The sequence below is a fragment of the Lampetra fluviatilis genome, chromosome 10, assembly GCF_964198595.1.
Source record: "Lampetra fluviatilis chromosome 10, kcLamFluv1.1, whole genome shotgun sequence".
In the NCBI taxonomy this organism is placed as follows: Eukaryota; Metazoa; Chordata; class Hyperoartia; order Petromyzontiformes; family Petromyzontidae; genus Lampetra; species Lampetra fluviatilis.
Genome location: NC_136284.1, coordinates 7314659 through 7333912, shown reverse-complemented (window position 1 = coordinate 7333912; position 19254 = coordinate 7314659). Strand labels below are relative to the sequence as shown.

General features: G+C 43.8%; 1 protein-coding gene across 1 annotated transcript; it reads right to left on the bottom strand.

The window, feature by feature from the left end:
- Window positions 1-5809: 5809 nt before the first annotated feature.
- LOC144934513 (NF-kappa-B inhibitor-interacting Ras-like protein 1) lies at window positions 5810-18011 on the bottom strand. The gene is made up of 4 exons (XM_078860359.1): window positions 17895-18011; window positions 15176-15278; window positions 12702-12946; window positions 5810-8792 (listed from the first exon to the last, which is right to left on the bottom strand). Exons 1-4 carry the CDS (start codon window positions 17931-17933, stop codon window positions 8556-8558), a joined length of 624 nt encoding a protein of 207 aa, XP_078716485.1. The 5' UTR covers window positions 17934-18011; the 3' UTR covers window positions 5810-8555.
- Window positions 18012-19254: the final 1243 nt, after the last annotated feature.

The window sequence follows — 19254 nt, the reverse complement described above, 5'->3', positions numbered from 1 at the left end:
GCTTATAGACTTGATCAACTCCAAAGATATCAAACATTTATCAGACTTAACAAGCTACAGAAATGCAATTTATGAGATTATGGTGGGCGTTTGATTTTGTTGGATAACTTGAATTTAGTACAAAATTCGCCGTGGTATAGGATGACGACAGCATTGAAAACATTTGACCTGTCTATAGGTTTTGTTCTTAATACGCCTGCCACAGAAGGGTGGAATTTTACACCATTGGCTGTGGAAGAAAATATAAACACTGTCCCAAACTTGTTTGAGTTGGGAAACCACTTCTTTGAAAGTAATTGGATGTATATTTATAATTTGTCTGTTCGTCCTTCATGTATAAGCATTAAATCTACATTTGATATATATAAAACAAATGACATCATCCTGACATGAAAGTAAATTATTCAGCACAGCATGTACAATGACAATGCGCTGTAATATAACTGTTGGTGGATAGCAGTCTTGGCATTGGCAGCCTTTGGGAGTGGAAATGAGCCTATAAATGTTGCGGATATAGTGTAATAATATTCTTTGGGTCTTTCGGTAAAGTCACGTAGATAGGTTCAAAGAAAATAACAAAAAACTACGACGTTTCGATCGCAACACAAGCCGTCGTCATCCGGAAAAGGGGGTTAGCTTCTAAAGGCAAACTGTTTAATAAAGGTTTAAAATGAGCATAGCCCAAATGTCAGCAAAATGGGTGGGGCAGCTAATGTTAATGTAAGTGATGGGCAGCAACCGCGATTGGCGGTGGGTTTCCACCAATTAAAGGGCTGCCAGGTAACAATTAGCATGTTAATTTAAGATCGGTGAGCGGCCTCCACGGCGAGCGCGCTGAGGTGGCTATGTTAATGTGAGAGATTAGCATGCTAATGTGAGAGATTAGCATGTTAATGTGAGGGATTAGCATTTTAATGTGAGAGATAGGCATGTTAATGTGAGAGATTAGCATGATAATGTAAGATCGCAGAGCCACCGCCACGTCGAGGTACGGCATGCGAAGGTGGCTGTGTTGGTGTGAGAAATGTAACCTGCTCATGTAAAATTGGAGAGCCGAAAATAACAACTAACATCGGAAGGTGGCAGGATGGGAACATCACAGCCAGTTATTACTTAAACTGGTTGATAATGTCCTTCCAATGATTGCTAAGTTTATACTCATTTTCTCGGTTGAAATTGTTTTCTGTGTCTGTATATATGGATGGCTTCATGAACTAATCTTTGTTGATAGCCAGTGGGTTTGAAAAGTACCTTTGTCTTAGAGAAATCAATATCGTGTGAGCCCACCGCATTAAAACAATGATCAGCCACGGCCGAGGTATTGGTCCTACCGTGTTTCAGATCTGCCTTGTGTTCACGAACACGGTCCGAAACATGTCGCTTAGTTTCCCCAATGTAACTACTGCCGCAGACACAACTTAGTTTGTAGACGCCGGGGTATTTCATGTCAGGGATCACATCCTTCACAGATGGGATCAGATCATGAATTTTATGTACTGTGTTAAATTGGACCTGGATGTTGTGTTTGCTCATGATTTTGGAAATATTTTTGGTGACCCCTGCAATGTATGGCAAGGTGAGAGTTTGGATTGGGTCCTCAAATGGTTCTTTCCCAACGGTGGGGTGATAGCTTTACGGATTGTGTAGTCTGAATATCCATTCATCTTGAGAGCTTGGTGTACGTGTTCCAGTTCATTGGCTAGGTGATGATGGTCGGAAATACATCGAGCTCTATGGTGTAGAGTTTTGATGAGGGAATTCTTCTGGGATGCATGGTGGTGGGAGTCAGGTTTTAGGAAGGCATCTGTATGGGTGGATTTCCTGTAGACAGTGTACCATTAAGCCATCTGGTCTATTTTCGATTGAAACATTCAAGAATCATAGCTTGCCATCCTTTTCCACCTCCATGGTGAATTTGATGGCTGGGTGTATGGAATTGATGTGGTTGAGGAATGGGTTCAGAGCTGGTCGGCCATGTGGCCAGATGACAAACGTGTCATCTACGTACGTCTTCCACTAGGACGGACGTAGAGTGGATGCCTGGATGGCATCTGTATCAAAATTTTTCATGAAAACATTGACTACAACTGGAGATAAGGGAGAACCCATTGGGGTACCTTCAACTTGTTTGTAGAATGTTCCATTCCAGGTGAAGTAAGTATTGGTGAGGCAGTGTCTCACCAGGGCCAGTACATCAGTATTCAGTCCTTGTTAGACCAAATCTTCAATGATTGCAATGGTGTCAGGCACATGAACTTTGGTAAACAAATAAACTACATCAAAACTAACGAGCAAATCACCTGGAGATATTGAGATACCAAGTGAGTTAAGTACAGCTGAAGCGGTCTTACCAGTGAATGATTGTAAGGTCTCAGACAGAAATCGGGCCAGTTTGTCAGTGGGTGAGTCAATGGTGGAGACGATATGACGAAGGGGTGTACCTTCTTTAAGGATTTTTGGTAAGCCATACAATCTGGGTAGTCTAGCAGCAGAGGGTTTAAAGGAAAACCGCTTGGATGGTTTGATTAAAGATGTCGATTCGGTGATGATGTTGGTTTTCGTAACGAGGCTGTTGGTGAGATCTCTTTTATTTTTGTATAGCTACGATCATTAAGTAGGTCCTGAATTTTGTTATTGTTTGTGGTTTTGTCCATGATGACTGTGGCATTGCCCTTGTCGGCTGAGAGGATGACAATGTCATCTCTCTTTTTTAATTGAGAAAGCTCAAAGCGCTCATCCTTACTGATGTTGCTGATAGGTATCTTAGTGTTTTTGAGGATTGCAGCGATATCCAATCTTGCCACGTCTGCAGTAATGTGTCCCAATCCTTAAGGGCTACATCTACCTGGGTAATGATATAATCCACTGGGATGTGTTTAGGGGTGACTGAAAAATTCAACCCTTTAGCTAGAACCGATGTTAGGCTGTCGGAAATTAGACTGTTACTCTGATTGACAACAATCTTGTCAACGTCTAACTTTTTAACGTGTGGCTTTGGCTTCTTGTAATAAATAAACCACGGTGTTTTTGTTCACATATTTGGAGTGAGAGAGCACTCATTAGCTAAAACTCGGCGAGAATCGAGATAAGGCAGCATTCGCTGAGCCCACATATAGATGTAATACAATTAGTGTTGTAAACGCATACGATTTGAGCGTGTTGACGCCTCAATAGTCAGGTGGGAACACAACGGGCATGCTCACTCGTTTATACCAAGTGTATTAGAACCACACAGGGAAGTTAGCTATACATACTGTACAGTAACGTACAACCTTTCATGCTGATTATAAATGCAGTGCTGCACTTAAATGTCTTACTAATGCATAATGCATGTTATGTTCCCACTTTACCGATAAGGGTTTAGTGTTTGAAAGGAATGTCCACGTAAAGACCAATAATTACATGAGTATTCTTGGGCGGTGACATGGCCTAGCGGTAGCGCGTTCGCCCTTGTTCTAGAGGTTCACGGTTTGAATCGAGTGGCTGCCCTGATTATTACTACTACCAGGTAAGGCCCACTTAGCTGTATAGCCTTTTTTCATAGGCGACCTGGCCACAAATGATAGCTCACCGAAGTGGCTTATCATGTGGAAATTTTTAGTAGCCAAATAATTTAAACGCACTTCAGTTATAATAACCATAGGTGCCGTTAAAGATCCCCTGACGTTATTTGTAAGAGTAAACCATTGTGTGCTGGCGTCAGTGACCTGCATTTTACTCAATTGGGATTATACATAGCAATCATCGCCCCTTACTGGTATATTATTGCCCAGGTGATTCTTACAAATGGCACAATCGTAGTCTCTTTCTCACCTGGTTAACATAACTTGAACTTCTTATTCTCGTCTAAGATAATTCATCCGATCTCGAAAACTAAGCTGGGATGATTCTGGATAGTGCTTAGATGGGTGACCACCAGAGGTGTGGACTCGAGTCATGTGACTTGGACTCGAGTCAGACTCGAGTCATGAATTTGATGACTTGCGACTCGACTTGGACTTGTATAACAATGACTTTGTCCCACCTATGAGATGTGGACTCGAGTCATGTGACTTGGACTCGAGTCAGACTCGAGTCATGAATTTGATGACTTGCGACTCGACTCGGACTTGCATAACAATGACTTTGTCCCACCTCTGGTGACCACACAAGTGCCGTTGGCTATGTGGCTACGTTGTAGGCAGGGCATTTAATATGTTCCTACATCGATGACCCCCATATTTTCTGACCCAAGAGGTGAAGTAACTCTCATGACCTGCGGGGTATGATGGGGAGGCCATTATCTAGCAGCAGATTGACATAGGGCTATACATGAACCTAAACTGTAGTCCTCACTCGTTTTGCTCAAGGGTGGCACAGTCGGGTTTTTTACAATCGGGTTTAATTGTCCTTTTATATTAAACCCGATCATCTGAGATTGGGAGAAAACTGATTTAATTGGTTCTAATTGCAGAACCGCACTTCGCCAACTTCTCAACGATGGGCTTCATCCATTCCAAGGCTAAGGAACTCACTGGCGCCCACGATTGTGGAGAAGCTTATGTTAATCAAGACCAACCTGCCCGCATTCTACGACTACCCCGTGCCCGATGGCCCCGAGTACAATAGCAGCACCGGCGAGGAAGCAGCCTAAGCCTATCAGAGTTTGGTATTCATTAAACCAGGTTTTAATTCCCCGAAACCGGGTTTAATTGTATTAAAGAAAAACCCGATGCCTGCCGCTGGAAAAATCGGGTTTTTTCCACCCATGGTTTTGCTACGCCATCACAATGGAATGCTCGGAATGAGCAGACAGTAGCATCCCGAGAGTGGAACAGCTGCGCTGTTGATCACACAGGGAATACTTATCGTCAGAGCCAATAAGAATACCACCATTCATCCCTTAGATTGATAAGATACGTTTTATAACCACCATTCTTTTTATCATATTGAGCTCATAATATAAATGGAGATGATAAAACCACCAAGATAATTATATTCATCTTTGTTTGCCTTTACAACCAAGTCAACGTCAATTTAGACAAGTATATATTTTTTTATAGGAGACCTACTGTAAGATACAGACAGAAAACGCCTGAGTTAACTACTCTGGCCAGCAAATAAAATATTACTCAACACTCGTGGCGAAGCAGGTTGACATAGCCCTTGGTACAAGGAATGAAGCATGGCCCCGTCAAATTTCCCCTTCTTTGTTGCCTGGCACCGATGCCCCTCCAGCTCATGGGTCCTGGTGCAATTGCACCGCCTTAACCCTGGATAGCTACGCCACTGCATAACACAAATACACATGGCATATCAATGTTTAAAAACAACTCTCTCAGTGACACCCACACCCGACTCCTAACACCAATTCCAACTACAGTAGAGTAATTCACACTTATTCTTGGTTCTTTCAGTAAAGTCACGTAGAAGGGAACCAAGAATATGAATCCCTGCAGTCACGAAAGCTTTAAATCGAAATTTAATTCACACTTGTGAAAATATGCCTGCAGCCGTGCCTGCCTCCATTACATCAGGCAAATATAATGTATAATGGTACTTGGATAGGCACCTCTAACTGGCATGGATCGGTTATTGTATCTGAGACAACATGTGGTTAAGATGGGGGTATAATAAGTGGGAGTTTCACAAAAAATGTGAACAATTATATATAAAAGAATGATCCACTATCCAATGTGCTAGTCATTAAACTGATATTATAGTGTCGTGACATTTTGGGGTAAAAATAATTTTACAGAATCACAATAGAAAGCCTTACTTAAGGAATGATGCACGTCATTTTTCCAATATAACAAACCACGTGTACGTGTAAAATGTTTTGTTTATTGTGCATGTATAGGTGTATATTGATTACATGCGATGTGCATTTCCATAAGTACAAGTCCCTTTTTGGTTTGTTTAGCATTTGGCCAAGCATGAAAAAATACCGGTCCTCGTTGTTGAACAGAAAATTTCAAAACCAGGATCAAAGCACCAATCCAAACATATTAGGCTATTCTCCTAGAACTACAGACAGACCAATGCCACACTCACAGCTCTCTGTGAAAGGGAGACATTTTCAAACAAAAAACAAGCAATAAATGCAAAAGATCAACCATATATAAATGAACTACGTGTTAGGTTGACGAAATTTATAAATTTCTCTCACACACAAGTCAAGCACTCGCACGAATACATCAACAACTCGAATAACACTGTCATAAATAAATGTATAGCTTATACCAATGCATTGCATATACTGTTTTTGGCATGCATATAAACCTACGCAGCAAATCTTTCTTTGGGTATGGCAGGTATAACACAGCATATTTTATGACCAACATGAACATGCAATGAAAGGCTTGTTAATACAATAGTGCAGTAATAATTCACGGCATTGTTTTGGCTGTCTTTTGGAACACAAAAACAGCACGGCAGTAACATATGAGCAGAACAAACATATGCTGATTTTAATGTATGGACCCAACGTAAATACTGCTTAATGCATATACTGTAATTATTTCTGGAATTTACTGCCAATGTTATGTTAATGAAGGTCTCCCCGTACCGTGGTGGAGGGTCTGTTTGACCATACTTCACCACACTGGTCAGTGGGAGTTAGTGAAGGGGTGAGTCCTAAGACCTGGGTTTAGACACCACACCACAAACAACCCGTTGAACCGTCGTGGTGTGGGAAGGCGTTCATCCAGCAGTGGATTGTCAGAAGACTGCACTGCACATTCTCGTAGATTAACTTCATAAACCTAGTGTAATTATGTAAGTAATTAAATAAAGCACTATACTCGTGTAGCGTAATTCATGAACTTTCATCATTTCTCATGCGACTTCCTTTTCTCTCTCGCACTCAGCACAAATCCCACTTTCCAGCCACCGTGGCTCTGCACAACAAGGAAGTTTGTCATTGTGATAACCTTCAGCGGTAAGGGCCTGCGGTTTCAAGAGTAAAGGAGCCTTTGTGCAGCTGCTTACCACTCGAATTACAGTACTCGGGAATCGTTATGGTCTGATTCAACAACCTAAGACTTCCTGTAAGTGAGAGGAGTTCGGTATTAAAACAAACAATATACGACTCAGCATGTAGACTCTAAAAAACATAGTAACGAGTCCAATGTGCAAAACATATGGTGCACTACGATGCATATGACGAGAAAATACAAACTTGTTTACACGAGTAAAGATTAAACAAACAGCAGCCCCAACTATTTCATGTAAGGTTAGCACTTCATTTTTCTCTGAGCTGATTATTATAATCTATGCCCTTTCGAGCGCAGAGCAGCATCTTCCAAATGATGGCTCTAATCCATTTATGTGCATAGTCTATGCTTGAAATCATAATCAACTCAAGTTCTGCAATTCATATGTTGAAACTATTTCGTGGAAGGTTACACCTACATTACCCAGACATTCAGCCATTTATCGGATCGGACCAGAAATCGTTCAAACGAGCTGCGGCTTGCGGAAAAAAAAATTCAGCACCTTGGGAATGGATTTTAGCCAAAGGTTAAAACTTCACCGTATATACAAGCAGCTCAATATATAGATTAGTGCTTCAAATAAACATTCGCAATTACATTGCATCTTGCGCATAAGCAGCAAAAATGTAATCCATAATTATTGCAAGACTCGGTACGAGGCACAAGAAGTCATTAAAGTTCTCCAAACGCAAGCTACTCATTTACAGGAATATGAGATTGAATGTATAAACACTGCTGAAGGTCAGGAATATTAATCACGATGAATTGCCAATTATTACCTTGATAGTAATGACAGGGTCTTTTTAATCTGGAAAATACAAGGAACCCATATTTGTTCTTTTTTTTGTGTTACAACTGTTGAATTCTGGATTCTCAAACGTGGCAAAAACTTAATCACTGCATTAATGCAGATTGTCCCGCAATTGTGAACAACAAAGCAAGGTATTTAATGCCAAATAATCACAGCAGACATAACAATGTCTATCGGCAGCACTGAGCAGAAGCCAGGAAATAAACCACTGAACCATCACAATCTGGCGCCCTAATGTCAAAGCACTCAAACCACTTCATTAAATCCAAAATAGGAACACAATAAGTGATAACATAATGAGAATGATGATGATAGAACTAAGAGAGTTAAAATACACAGGCAACTGGAAGACAAGCCACGTCTCAAACCAGGGCTGCAGCCACACTTCAGAAGTTGGGGGATGTCCTACTGGCAAATGGTTCCCGGTGGCTATTGGTTAGAATATGGTGCAATAAATAATAGGAGTCGTGGTTAATAGGGCCACAGATACGTGGAATTCTACTGTACTATATTTATATAAATTTACACAACTGCTGGTTATTGACTAGGTTCTAAGCGCACAATGTGCGCTACATTGAATTTAAATGTTCCATAATATAATTGGCATAGTCAAAATTTATGTTGCCTAGTTGAAGGGAGAAATATGCCGATTCAAAAGTACAATGATTTTGGTTAAAACTTCTGGTGGTGTCTCTCAAGCAGACATAAAGAGTGTGGGGGTGTCCGGGCACCCACGAGAGTGGCTGCACACCTGCAAAAAAAACGCATCCTCAGTTTTCAGAGGTGCCCCCCTTGCTGCGGCGGGGCAGCGGGAAGGCGGGCTTGCTGGGTGGCTGGGTGAGCTTGCTGGCGAGGAAAACAAGTGGCTCCAACAGGGTCCTCCTGTCCGTCACCGACACCTCCCAGAGACGCACCTTCTCCGTCCGGGCCCACTGCTGGGCCTGATCCAACCGCACGGCCCGATTGGCGCGGAGGTCACTCTTGTTTCCTAGGACGACGACCGTCACCTGCATTTTGGGGTGGGGGGGGGGGACAAAAGAGGTGGGGCATAGCAGGCTTGTTTCGCATATGGTATCATCTGCAGTGTTTTCGCAGTGCTGCTGTAAAGCACTCAAAATGTTTTTTCGGGTTGCACCACCTGTTGTTCAGCATGTCTGAAATTTTGATCCATATAGAGAGCTTCCAGCACGTGAAGAGAATTGTCAAACATCAACATTAGGTACGCGCAGTGTGTAGTGGCTTCATTTGCATATGACAGGAAAGATCGGTAATCACGAAAAGGCAGACTGACGTTGACAAACACCCATCCCAAGATTCTAAATTTATTTTTCATTCTCAGTGAGACTACAGTGTTCAGTGGTTTCACTTGGCCTACCCCTATCAGTTAAGCATACCCACAATCTGCCCTACCACAAGCATTTCACCAACGTATATACAAACAAGTCCTTTATTTATACAATGTGAGAGCCTGGCTGAGAACACACGTCTACTTTTCAAGGAAGGCCTGGATCAGAAAACAGACATTATACATGTAAACAAATGATCAAAACATTGAACATTAACCAAAGGCATATTGCCTTATATAGAATTTAATAACTTTGTGTATGGAGTTAAGTTCACAACTTAATGCATTTACATAAAGACACACGTGGGGTCTACAAGGTTCTTATTTTTTGTATAATTATTTATAAGACAAGAACTCCAGCATAGAAATATGAAGAATTCTGGTATTAATATCCATGCAATGTGGATGTGGTGGAAGGATTTCATAACCTGTTTTACATGTAATTTGTATTATGTTATGGGAGGTTGGAGTTCTTGGTTACAAATAAAATGAGAAAAAGATGATAATTTACAGCCCTTTATTAATCTACTGCTGGATGAAGGCATCCCAAACCAGCACCCTACTGGTCATGAGTCCTTTATTGTAATTCACAACGATGGCGAGTGCATGTTGGTGAAAAGGGGTCCAGGACCAGTTCAGATGTCACTCGCCACTGACTTTAGCTGCAGCCAGGAATTAAACTTTGATCGCCGGGTTCATATTGCAGATGCACTTACTACCGTGCTACTGTGCGTCTATTTTTTTAAATATAATTCATCCACATCAATTCTTGTCCGATTTTAGATGAAATAGTTACGTGGCATCAACGCATACCACGTTCTTTGCATCAATTTATCACACTCTTACATATCAAGCAAGTCCTGTCTAACAGGTCCAAGTGTACATTTTTTTGGTTCAAGGCTCCAAGATTTGGCTTATGTTTGATCTTCCCATCCTCGACGGCATAAGCTTAGGCTACAATACATGTTGTTTTTTTGCTACATATCCTGTAATGTTTTATTCCAAAAAAAATCGATTTGAAATAAACGTACAGTGGACAAAACCTATACATCCTAGATTTTTACATCAGCCTCACCTTAACAACTCTTTTCAACCAGTCTACACAACAAAGGCTCATTCCTAACAGCGTGCTTCAGCCGCACCGAACCTCACAATCATAATATCCAGGGCCTACCTTGGCTCCTCTCACCCTCAACCAGTATATATACAAGGACTGTTTTCTTGGAATTTCTCTTACTTGATACAGCTATCGTGCTGTGACGGTTCCACCTGAAGACGGAGGCTTGTCTTGCCTCCAAAACGTCGTGATTTTTATTTTATTTTTATTAATTTTAATTAAAACATTTTACCTACGTGACTTTACCGAAAAAACCTAAGAATAAAAATAAAAAACCTATACAGTAAATGTTTTTTACATATCGCTGGCACACATTTAGAATTCTGACTGTGAGGAATGCAATTGAAAAACAAGAACCACCCAGAATTTGGTCACAACTGGTTTTAATTCTGAAACATACCACACAATTCTGGCAGGATGAAGGTGCCCTTTCCCGGGCTGGCTTACGCAATAAAGCAAAACAGATGACTGGTTTGGCCATTGATGCACATGTAATTTCGATTTTGTTTAATGAAATACATTGTTATGCTGCAGCAGATTGCTTTGATTCTTAAAAACTGCTCTGCAGGCACTTTCATCCAAGTGTAATTTAGCAAGATGCCCAAATGTGATATACAACACAATTTAGATTGATATGACAGTCTAAATGCAACCCCATCTTAAGACGTCATAAAAACAGTCGGTCATATTTAATTAATGTAGAGAAATAAATTGTCAGTCACAGGCAGAGGAAATAAGGAAGATTTTGAGTCCATACTTCTACATGGGCAGGGACAACAGCATGGATGACTCGGGGAAGGGAGTTACAAACTATGAGCAACCACCTTCCACAGAGTGAAGGTTAACTCAATATGCATGGAAAATAATGATGTTTATCCCACTGCCAATATTTAGGGGGGTAGCAGATGGCTTAGACAGGCTTGGGGTACACTCCAAACCATTCAAATATGCTCAGGTTTCCTTAGGGGACTGGCTATATCGAGAAATATGTTATAGGTCTCATTTATTTATCCACAATTTTTTCAAATCTATATTTGGGTTTGTTAGTCTATTTTAAATTAAGACCTGCTGTTCCATCTTTTCTACTATTTGTTTATCCAGGAAAGCCTCAATCTACATTAAGACTTCTATCAATGAGGGAATTGCTTTCGGATGTTTGGCCATGTGGGAGGAAACCGGAGTACCTGGAGAAAAAACATACGTGTAGTGACGTAAATGGAGTCGCTATGGCGTTTAGCGCCAGCTGCCATCACAAGAGTGGAGCTGTGTGTCTTGGGCCTCTCTCTGGCACCAGAGTGAGTATACCATGAAAGCAGGCCCGAGGGGGCATAGTCCTGGTGACAGTGAGAGAGAGGTCGGGTGAGGACGTGACAGTCTGGGTGACCCCGAGAGAGCACGTGACCGGACCAGGTGGCAAGGGGGGCCCAAAAGTAGGGGAGAGGGATACGTGAGGTAGGGGCCAGAGTCTTCAGGAAGGATCTGGAAGGGGTCGTGGCCAGGGACTTCGTCTCTCCGATCTTCGCTCTCCGCTCGGCATCGTGGGTCAGTCAGGATGTTACTGACTGACCCGATTATGTAGTTACCCTGCTGGCGTCTAGTTAGTGTGTGTACGTTTATGTAGTTAGCCCTGTGGGGCTGTGTAATAAACGTCTTGCCTCCAAGTCAAGTGTGTACCTCCGTGAAGAACACTACACATGTAAACTGGGCCACTTAGCCATATAATTTGTATGCACTTAACTAAGACTCATCAAAATTCCACCACTCACATTTTCCTATGATATAATTTTTACATATCGACAGGCAACATCCATTGTGCATATACCATAATACAATTTACAGTAATTCCTTTGCTGGATGAAGGCCTCACCACACTGTGCAATTTATCTTAATTATTTCACCATATTTCCTCCCGCTGGACTGTGCAGGTTGCTGAAGGTGGGGCGTTGGACCATTTCAGATATTATGCACCAATGATGTTAGACTTGGCCATGAATCAGACTAGAGTTGCCGGGTTCATAGCGTAGTGCATTAACGATTGTGCCAATGCTTCATTACCTATTTTCATGATATACAATGATAGAAGCCATCCACAGAGGTTGGTGAAGAGTTTAGATTTGTTGTATTGTAAATTTGCACTTAATATTCCATTTTTCAAGACAACCCATTACTTAAATCCTTTAATTATATTATATGACTAGTACATAAAGACAACGTTTCATTATAAGCGTAAAATATGATATACCTTTCATGCAGAGCAATAATGTGTATTTATAGATTTACACAGTTGATGTATAATAATATTTGTAACTTGGTGCATAAAGGGTAGTGTGCAAGCCATTGCACCACTGCTCCACCATATTGTGCATTTACCTTATTTGAATGTTAGTCCAGGGCACGTTTATAAATCGGAGCAAGCTTTGTAGGTACCAGTGTACACGCAATGCATGAAGGCACCTCTTTCTTGTCCCTTGCTCGGTCAATCTCTTTCTTGAGTGCCTCCACCTTGCGAAAGGACTGCACATTGTCCACGCTGTACACGAGCAGGAAGCCGTCGGCCAGCGCCAAGTAGTGGCGGGGCAGCTCGGAGGGCGAGTCGCGCAGCCCCCGCGTGTCATAGAGACGCACCTGCTCCCGCACGCCGCGCTCCGTCTCCACCCACGCCACAAACACGTCCTCCTGAGACTCGTGCATCTGGGAGCCTGGGGGACAAAGATCCCCCAAGTTGCCTACACATGCTGTCAGTGAGCACCTATTAAGGCCTGCAAGGTGTACGAGGGGGCAGTGTAGCCAGCGCCACGTCCATTCGCTGTTGTTGCCACATTGCTCTTTACACACTATACTACTCATTTAAGGCTGAGTCACCCGAGGGGAGGCCCAGGACTGGTTCAGATAATGCCCACTGATATTATCCATCGCTGTGAATCTAACTTAAAATGTCAAGTTCATAGCACAGTGCGTTAACCACTATGCCTGGGATGCACAGACACATGCTATCACTACAGAATACAAGTTTATGTTTGACTCTTGTTGGAGCAGTTTTTATCATTCGAATGACTAGCCAAGTTAACGGGATCTGGGTGGGCCAAAGGGCTCATTATGGCCGTGTCAGAACCTGACTCGGCACAGTTAATATTCCAAAGTTCGAATCTGGGTTTCAGCTGCCTGCGAAAAAACTGTAATGAATTTATGGTCTCAGTCTGGGAGACCTGGTCGTAAAAAACTGCACAAAAACAACTTTATAACGTAAAATGTTGTGTTTCCACTGAATTAGGAATATTCCAGCTATGATAATTGTTTTTGTTTCATTGCCATTCAACAAATGCTCATTCCAGGCCATAATCGGTGTTGACCTCATGCGGATAAAGAGGCCGACTGAATAGACTTCAAAATTATTTCTGTGACATTATCTTCTGAGGTTGTGCTCTAACGCAGGTTGATGCACTGCAGTGACAGTTCATCATGAATATTTAAAAGCATAGCCAGTAATAAAATGTATCTATAATTGAGGTGTTCCTAACAAAATAATGACAACCACATTGCAATTAGGCAAAAAAGTAGGCTTTTGTTGAGTAGTCAGATTAATTGAATAAGAATTTATTAAGGTCATTGATGCAGTTATCTGTAGATAAATAATATTATATAAATTAAGTGGCTTCTAAAACTTTTCAATTAATTCAGAATGGGTTGGAACCCCTCAAATGGGAAAAAAGGGCAGAACAATGGTAATAATTGGCCAAACTGATTCCTAACCCCTAACCCTGGCAATGACCCAACTCAGTGCTATAGATGATGTCTCCTAGTTCATTTTAGTGTAATATAAGATGCCAAATTCCTGACTTGTTCGTTCTCAACTGTTCAAACCATCACAACCTAATGGATCCAGCAGCAGCAGTCACTTACAAGAAGCACTTTGTGCATGCACCGGTCACATTTCCACATGTGTACAAGAGCTCTTTGTGCGCTGCCAAATGAATGGACAAAATTCACCATTTGGAATGTAGGTTTTACAAATGTAGCATTTGTCCAACAGCGTACAAAAATGAGATTCAGTTTACAAGGCATCCGAGCTAAATTATGGTCCTTAAAAAACGTTGTATGTTTTTTTTTATATATGCAACTTAAAATGGAATGAATGAGACAGCTGGAAAATTAAGACACGTGTCTGTCAAAGGTAGATGATAAATGATGACGAGGTATTTAGTCATTATCACAGAAATACTGTCCACGTATGGCAATAGATTCTTGATGAACATAGTTTGGATTTTTGCAAAGTTTAAATATATGATTACGGGGGATGCTATGGTGTAATGGTTAGTGCACTGGAGTTGTAAACCAGCATGGGTGTAGTTGAAACAAACACCAAATATCTTAAATCCCACCTGCCTCTGTCCATCCAGCAGCATAAATGGGTACACCACAATTCGTCGATAGGCAGGCTTTGTGTGGTGGGATAAAGCGTAATTCCACTTCTTCGAAGATATCTGGCTCGTGTTGAAGAGCAGGCCAAATACCCTGCAGAGGGGCCCTCTAGAGCTCATGGAGGCCCCTTTTGCCAGCAGTGGCGTGAGCAAGACATTTCAGGCGTTAAGTCCCTGTCTGAAACGTGCAGAGTAACTTTTACCATCTTTTCTCGCCTCCGGCTGGCGTTTCCCACGACAAAGGCATCTTGCAGTGCAATTTTAATTGTTTTCTCCACTGCGTCTTAAAGTGTTTTCTCAATCACATATATATCAAGGCACGAGTGCAACTATAGATATGGGCGTCTTGAAATTCTACTTTGGTCAATACTTGAGTATTTTGGTATACATGTTGGGGGGGGGGGGAAACAAGAGCATCCACATAAACCCAAGGGTATGAGGGGATAACACTGAGCACAGTGAATGAGTGACTTCACCCCCGTGTCTTGCCATGGCTGCGTGTGTCCATACCGACCACGTGGCTGCCATAGAGCACCTGCTCCAGGATGGCTGTCTTGCCCACAGACGCCTGTCCGCATACCACCACCCTGCAGCCTTTGCCCATGGCTGCACTCTGTGGAACAGAGGGTCAGGTCAGTGCGGAGCAAGTATCCCCCATTCCTCGCTCAAGTAGACCTATTTCTTTTTATTACACGCTTTTATTTAACTCACTCTGTCTGTTGTCGTTGTCGTATCCTCAAATCTTGTAACTCAATTTTAACCCACTTCCCAATGTGCTATCGACTGCAAACGTGGTATTCTTATGTCATACTGATGACAATACTATATTCTATCATTAAAATTTATTTTTAAACCTTTTTTATATGTTATGTTTCGCCTTGGCTCGAATTGTCCACGCTCAACTCACGTTGGCTGTAAATCACCACGGTTCCTTACGTTATGGCAAGCCTCGGGGCCACTTCCTGGAGTCGTGAGTTTTGCCATTACCAGTCCGATACATTTCATTACTTATTTATACAACACATCATCTCATTAGTTGGGATGGAGCCGTGGTGCAATGATGAGCACAAAGTGCTATGGACCCAGTGACCGAAGTTCGATTCCCGACCTCGGCTGGTGGCATTAGCGACGAGCGATATCCGAGCCGCTCCTTGGTCTAAATTCATGCAACCTGCACTAACCAGCGTGGTGATTTACACCATTGGAACCTCCTTTGCAAGCAGCAAAATATGATAAATGGTTTTTTACCCTTTTATCTGCCAACAAAACTGACACTTTTTTTTACAAGGAGTCATGTTTGCATTGACCACAATACCTGCGGTTGGAATGCAAAAAAAAACACAACTCTGATAATGTCTGCACTGTCCTTGAAATGTATTGGTCCACACCCGAGCGCCTAGTCTCACATGGTGTTGGACCAGATGACACCAAAAGGCGCACAACTCAAAGACAATGCACCATCAGAGTATGAGAGCTCGGGGTAAGCATTTACACCATTGGAACCTCCTTTGCCAGTAGCAAAATATGATAATTGTTTTTTTACCCTTTTATCTGGCAACAAAACCGACACCTTTTTTACAAGGAGTCATGTTTGCATTGACCACAATACCTGTGGTCAAATCAAAAGTACGTCTGATTTGTGTTTGTTCCTTGATTGCATGTGTCTATATGGCTTTAGTATTAAAAGCCATATCTCAAACCGCTGCGGGATGAGGGCCTGACCTCGCCGTTCGGTTGGCGAGTATTATTTGACCATACTTCACCACGCTGGTTAGGCTGGGTTGGTGATGGTGAAGAAGCATAGACGTGGAGGCATATCAGTAGAGTACAACAATGCGTTTTTTTGCAAGCATAGATTTTTAAAAAACTGACATATACGAGTATAAGGACTGAATGAAATTGTTAATACGTAAGGTAAAAAATAGGCTAAAACAGTCTCTACACGTAATCACCCTAAAGAATCCGGTTGGATATAACAACACAATGTCCCAGCAGCTTCCTTTGCTGGGTACAAATCGCCTGCACATTCCTAGCACTTGAAAAACTTTTCGAGGTATTCTTTTTGTTAAAGTCATTTCCTTTGGCTCCAGCTCGTAAACAAACCGACGTGTGTGTGTGTTGTTCGCCTGTGTTGTGTAGTGTTGTGTTGTTCGGGGTGTGTGGATGTGTTATGTGTGTTATGTATCTGGTGTGTGAGTACAGGAATATCGATCTGTGATGTGTGTGTCTATGTGCTGTGTGTGGTGTGTGTCTATGTGCTGTGCGTGGTGTGTCTATGTGCTGTGTGTGGTGTATGTGGTGTGCGTGGTGTGTGTCTATGTGCTGTGTGTGGTGTGTGTCTATGTGCTGTCTATGTGGTGTATGTGCCGTGCGTGGTGTATGTGATGTGTGTCTGTGTTGTGTGGTGTACGGACATGTGCGACGCGTGTGCAGAGTACAGTACGCGTGTGTGGTGATGTGTCTATGCGCTGTGTGCGAATGTCCCATTGAAACATTCGCACACCACGGCTGAATCACAACCACCACATCTTAACCACAACCACCACATCTTAATCACAACCACATCATCTTAATCACAACCACCACCACCACGACTTAATCACAACCACCACATCTTAACCACAACCACCACATCATCTTAATCACAACCACATCTTAACCACAGCCACCACGACTTAACCACAACCAGCACGACTTAATCACAACCACCACATCATCTTAATCACAACCACCACCACCACGACTTAATCACAACCACCACATCATCTTAATCACAACCACCACCACCACGACTTAATCACAACCACATCTTAACCACAACCACATCTTAACCACAACCACCACATCATTTTAATCACAACCACGGCATAACCACAACCACCACGACTTAATCACAACCACCACGGCTGAATCACAACAACCACATCTTAACCACAACCACATCTTAACCACAACCACCACATCATCTTAATCACAACCACGGCTTAACCACAACCACCACGACTTAATCACAACCACCACGGCTGAATCACAACCACCACATCTTAATCACAACCACCACCACGAGATCGACACCGCACGACAGAGAACGCCTCGCGTCTCCACTCCAGAGACAACACGAACAGCAGCACCACCAGCACCACCACTATCAAGATCCCCACACCGAGTGTGCGCGTGCGTGTAAACTATCTACACAGCGGAGTGCACACCACGTCGACACGAGACTCACCCGCTCCGAGAGAGGACTGCTGGGGAAATGGAAAGGCATTGGGGCGCTCCTCACCACGTCTCTCCCCGTGCCCCGCTCGCCAGGAGCGGACTGAGCGGCAGCAGCGGCGGCAGCAGCAGCGTGGGGCGGGGCAGCAGCAGCGGGGGGGGGGGGCAGCGGGGGGCGGGGCAGCAGCGGGGGGGGGGCAGCGGTGGGCGGGGCAGCAGCAGCGGGGGGCGGGGCAGCAGCGGGGGTGGGCAGCGGGGGGCGGGGCAGCAGCAGCGGGGGGGGGGGCAGCGGGGGGCGGGGCAGCAGCGGGGGGGGGCAGCGGGGGGCGGGGCAGCAGCAGCGGGGGGGGGGGGGGCAGCAGCAGCGGGGGGGGCAGCAGCAGCGGGGGGCAGCAGCGGGGGGGGGGGGCAGCAGCAGCGGGGGGCAGCAGCAGCGGGGGGGGGGGGCGGCGGAGGCGGGGCCCTTGCCGCAGAATTCTGCTGCTGTCGTCACTTTGCCGAGTTTATATGCGTGCCAGTGTGTGTGTATGTGTGTGTGTCAGTGTGTGTGTGTCAGTGTGTGTGTCAGTGTGTGTGTCAGTGTGTGTATGTGTGTGTGTCAGTGTGTGTGTGTCAGTGTGCCGGGTAAGGTCCTGGCAAGGATTATTCAACATCGCCTTGCTAGGCACGCTGAGGAGAGGCTTGCGGAGCCCCAATGCGGTTTCAGGAAAGGGCGGTCCTGCACAGATGCCATATTTTCTGTCCGTCTGCTACAGCAGAGGTGTAGGGAATTCCAAAAAGACCTACATCTCTGCTTTATTGACCTGGTCAAGGCCTATGATACCATCAGTAGGACTGGGCTCTGGGTTGTTCTTCGTGCTTTTGGAGTCCCTGACCCTCTGCTCACGATCATTAAGGACCTTCATGATGGTGAGCGGGCCCGGGTAAAACTACGTGGCCGGGAGTCGGAGCCTTTCCCTGTACACCTTGGGGTGCGACAGGGATGTCCTCTGGCCCCCACATTATTTAACATCTATTTCGACTGCGTAGTTCGTGAAGCCTTCAATAGCTGTACCGGGGGAATTACCATTTGGTACAGATATAATGGGAGGCTGATCGACGCCCGGGTGCGATCAAGGGATGGCTCCCTATTGGTCAACCACGTTATGTATGCCGATGATTTGGTAATAGCTGCTCATTCAGAAGAGGAGTTGGAGACGCTGCTGCTGAGACTGGAGCGTGCCACTAAGAGGTGGGGCCTTACCATCAGCCCCACCAAAACTAAGCACCTGCCTGGGTATTTTGTACCATCGGGCACTCCACCCCCACAACTCCCAATCGGTGATGGGGCAGTAGTGGAGAGAGTGGAGAGTTTCCCATACCTGGGCAGTGTG

What these genes read in the sequence shown, in the direction of transcription:
- LOC144934513 (XM_078860359.1), bottom strand. Translation starts at nt 17,933, where the DNA reads ATGCCTTTCCATTTCCCCAGCAGTCCTCTCTCGGAGCGG. An exon ending in GCAGTCCTCTCTCGGAGCGG is followed by an intron (nt 15,279 to 17,894) that starts GTGAGTCTCGTG and finishes TCTGTTCCACAG; the next exon opens with AGTGCAGCCATGGGCAAAGG. An exon ending in CTATGGCAGCCACGTGGTCG is followed by an intron (nt 12,947 to 15,175) that starts GTATGGACACAC and finishes TTTGTCCCCCAG; the next exon opens with GCTCCCAGATGCACGAGTCT.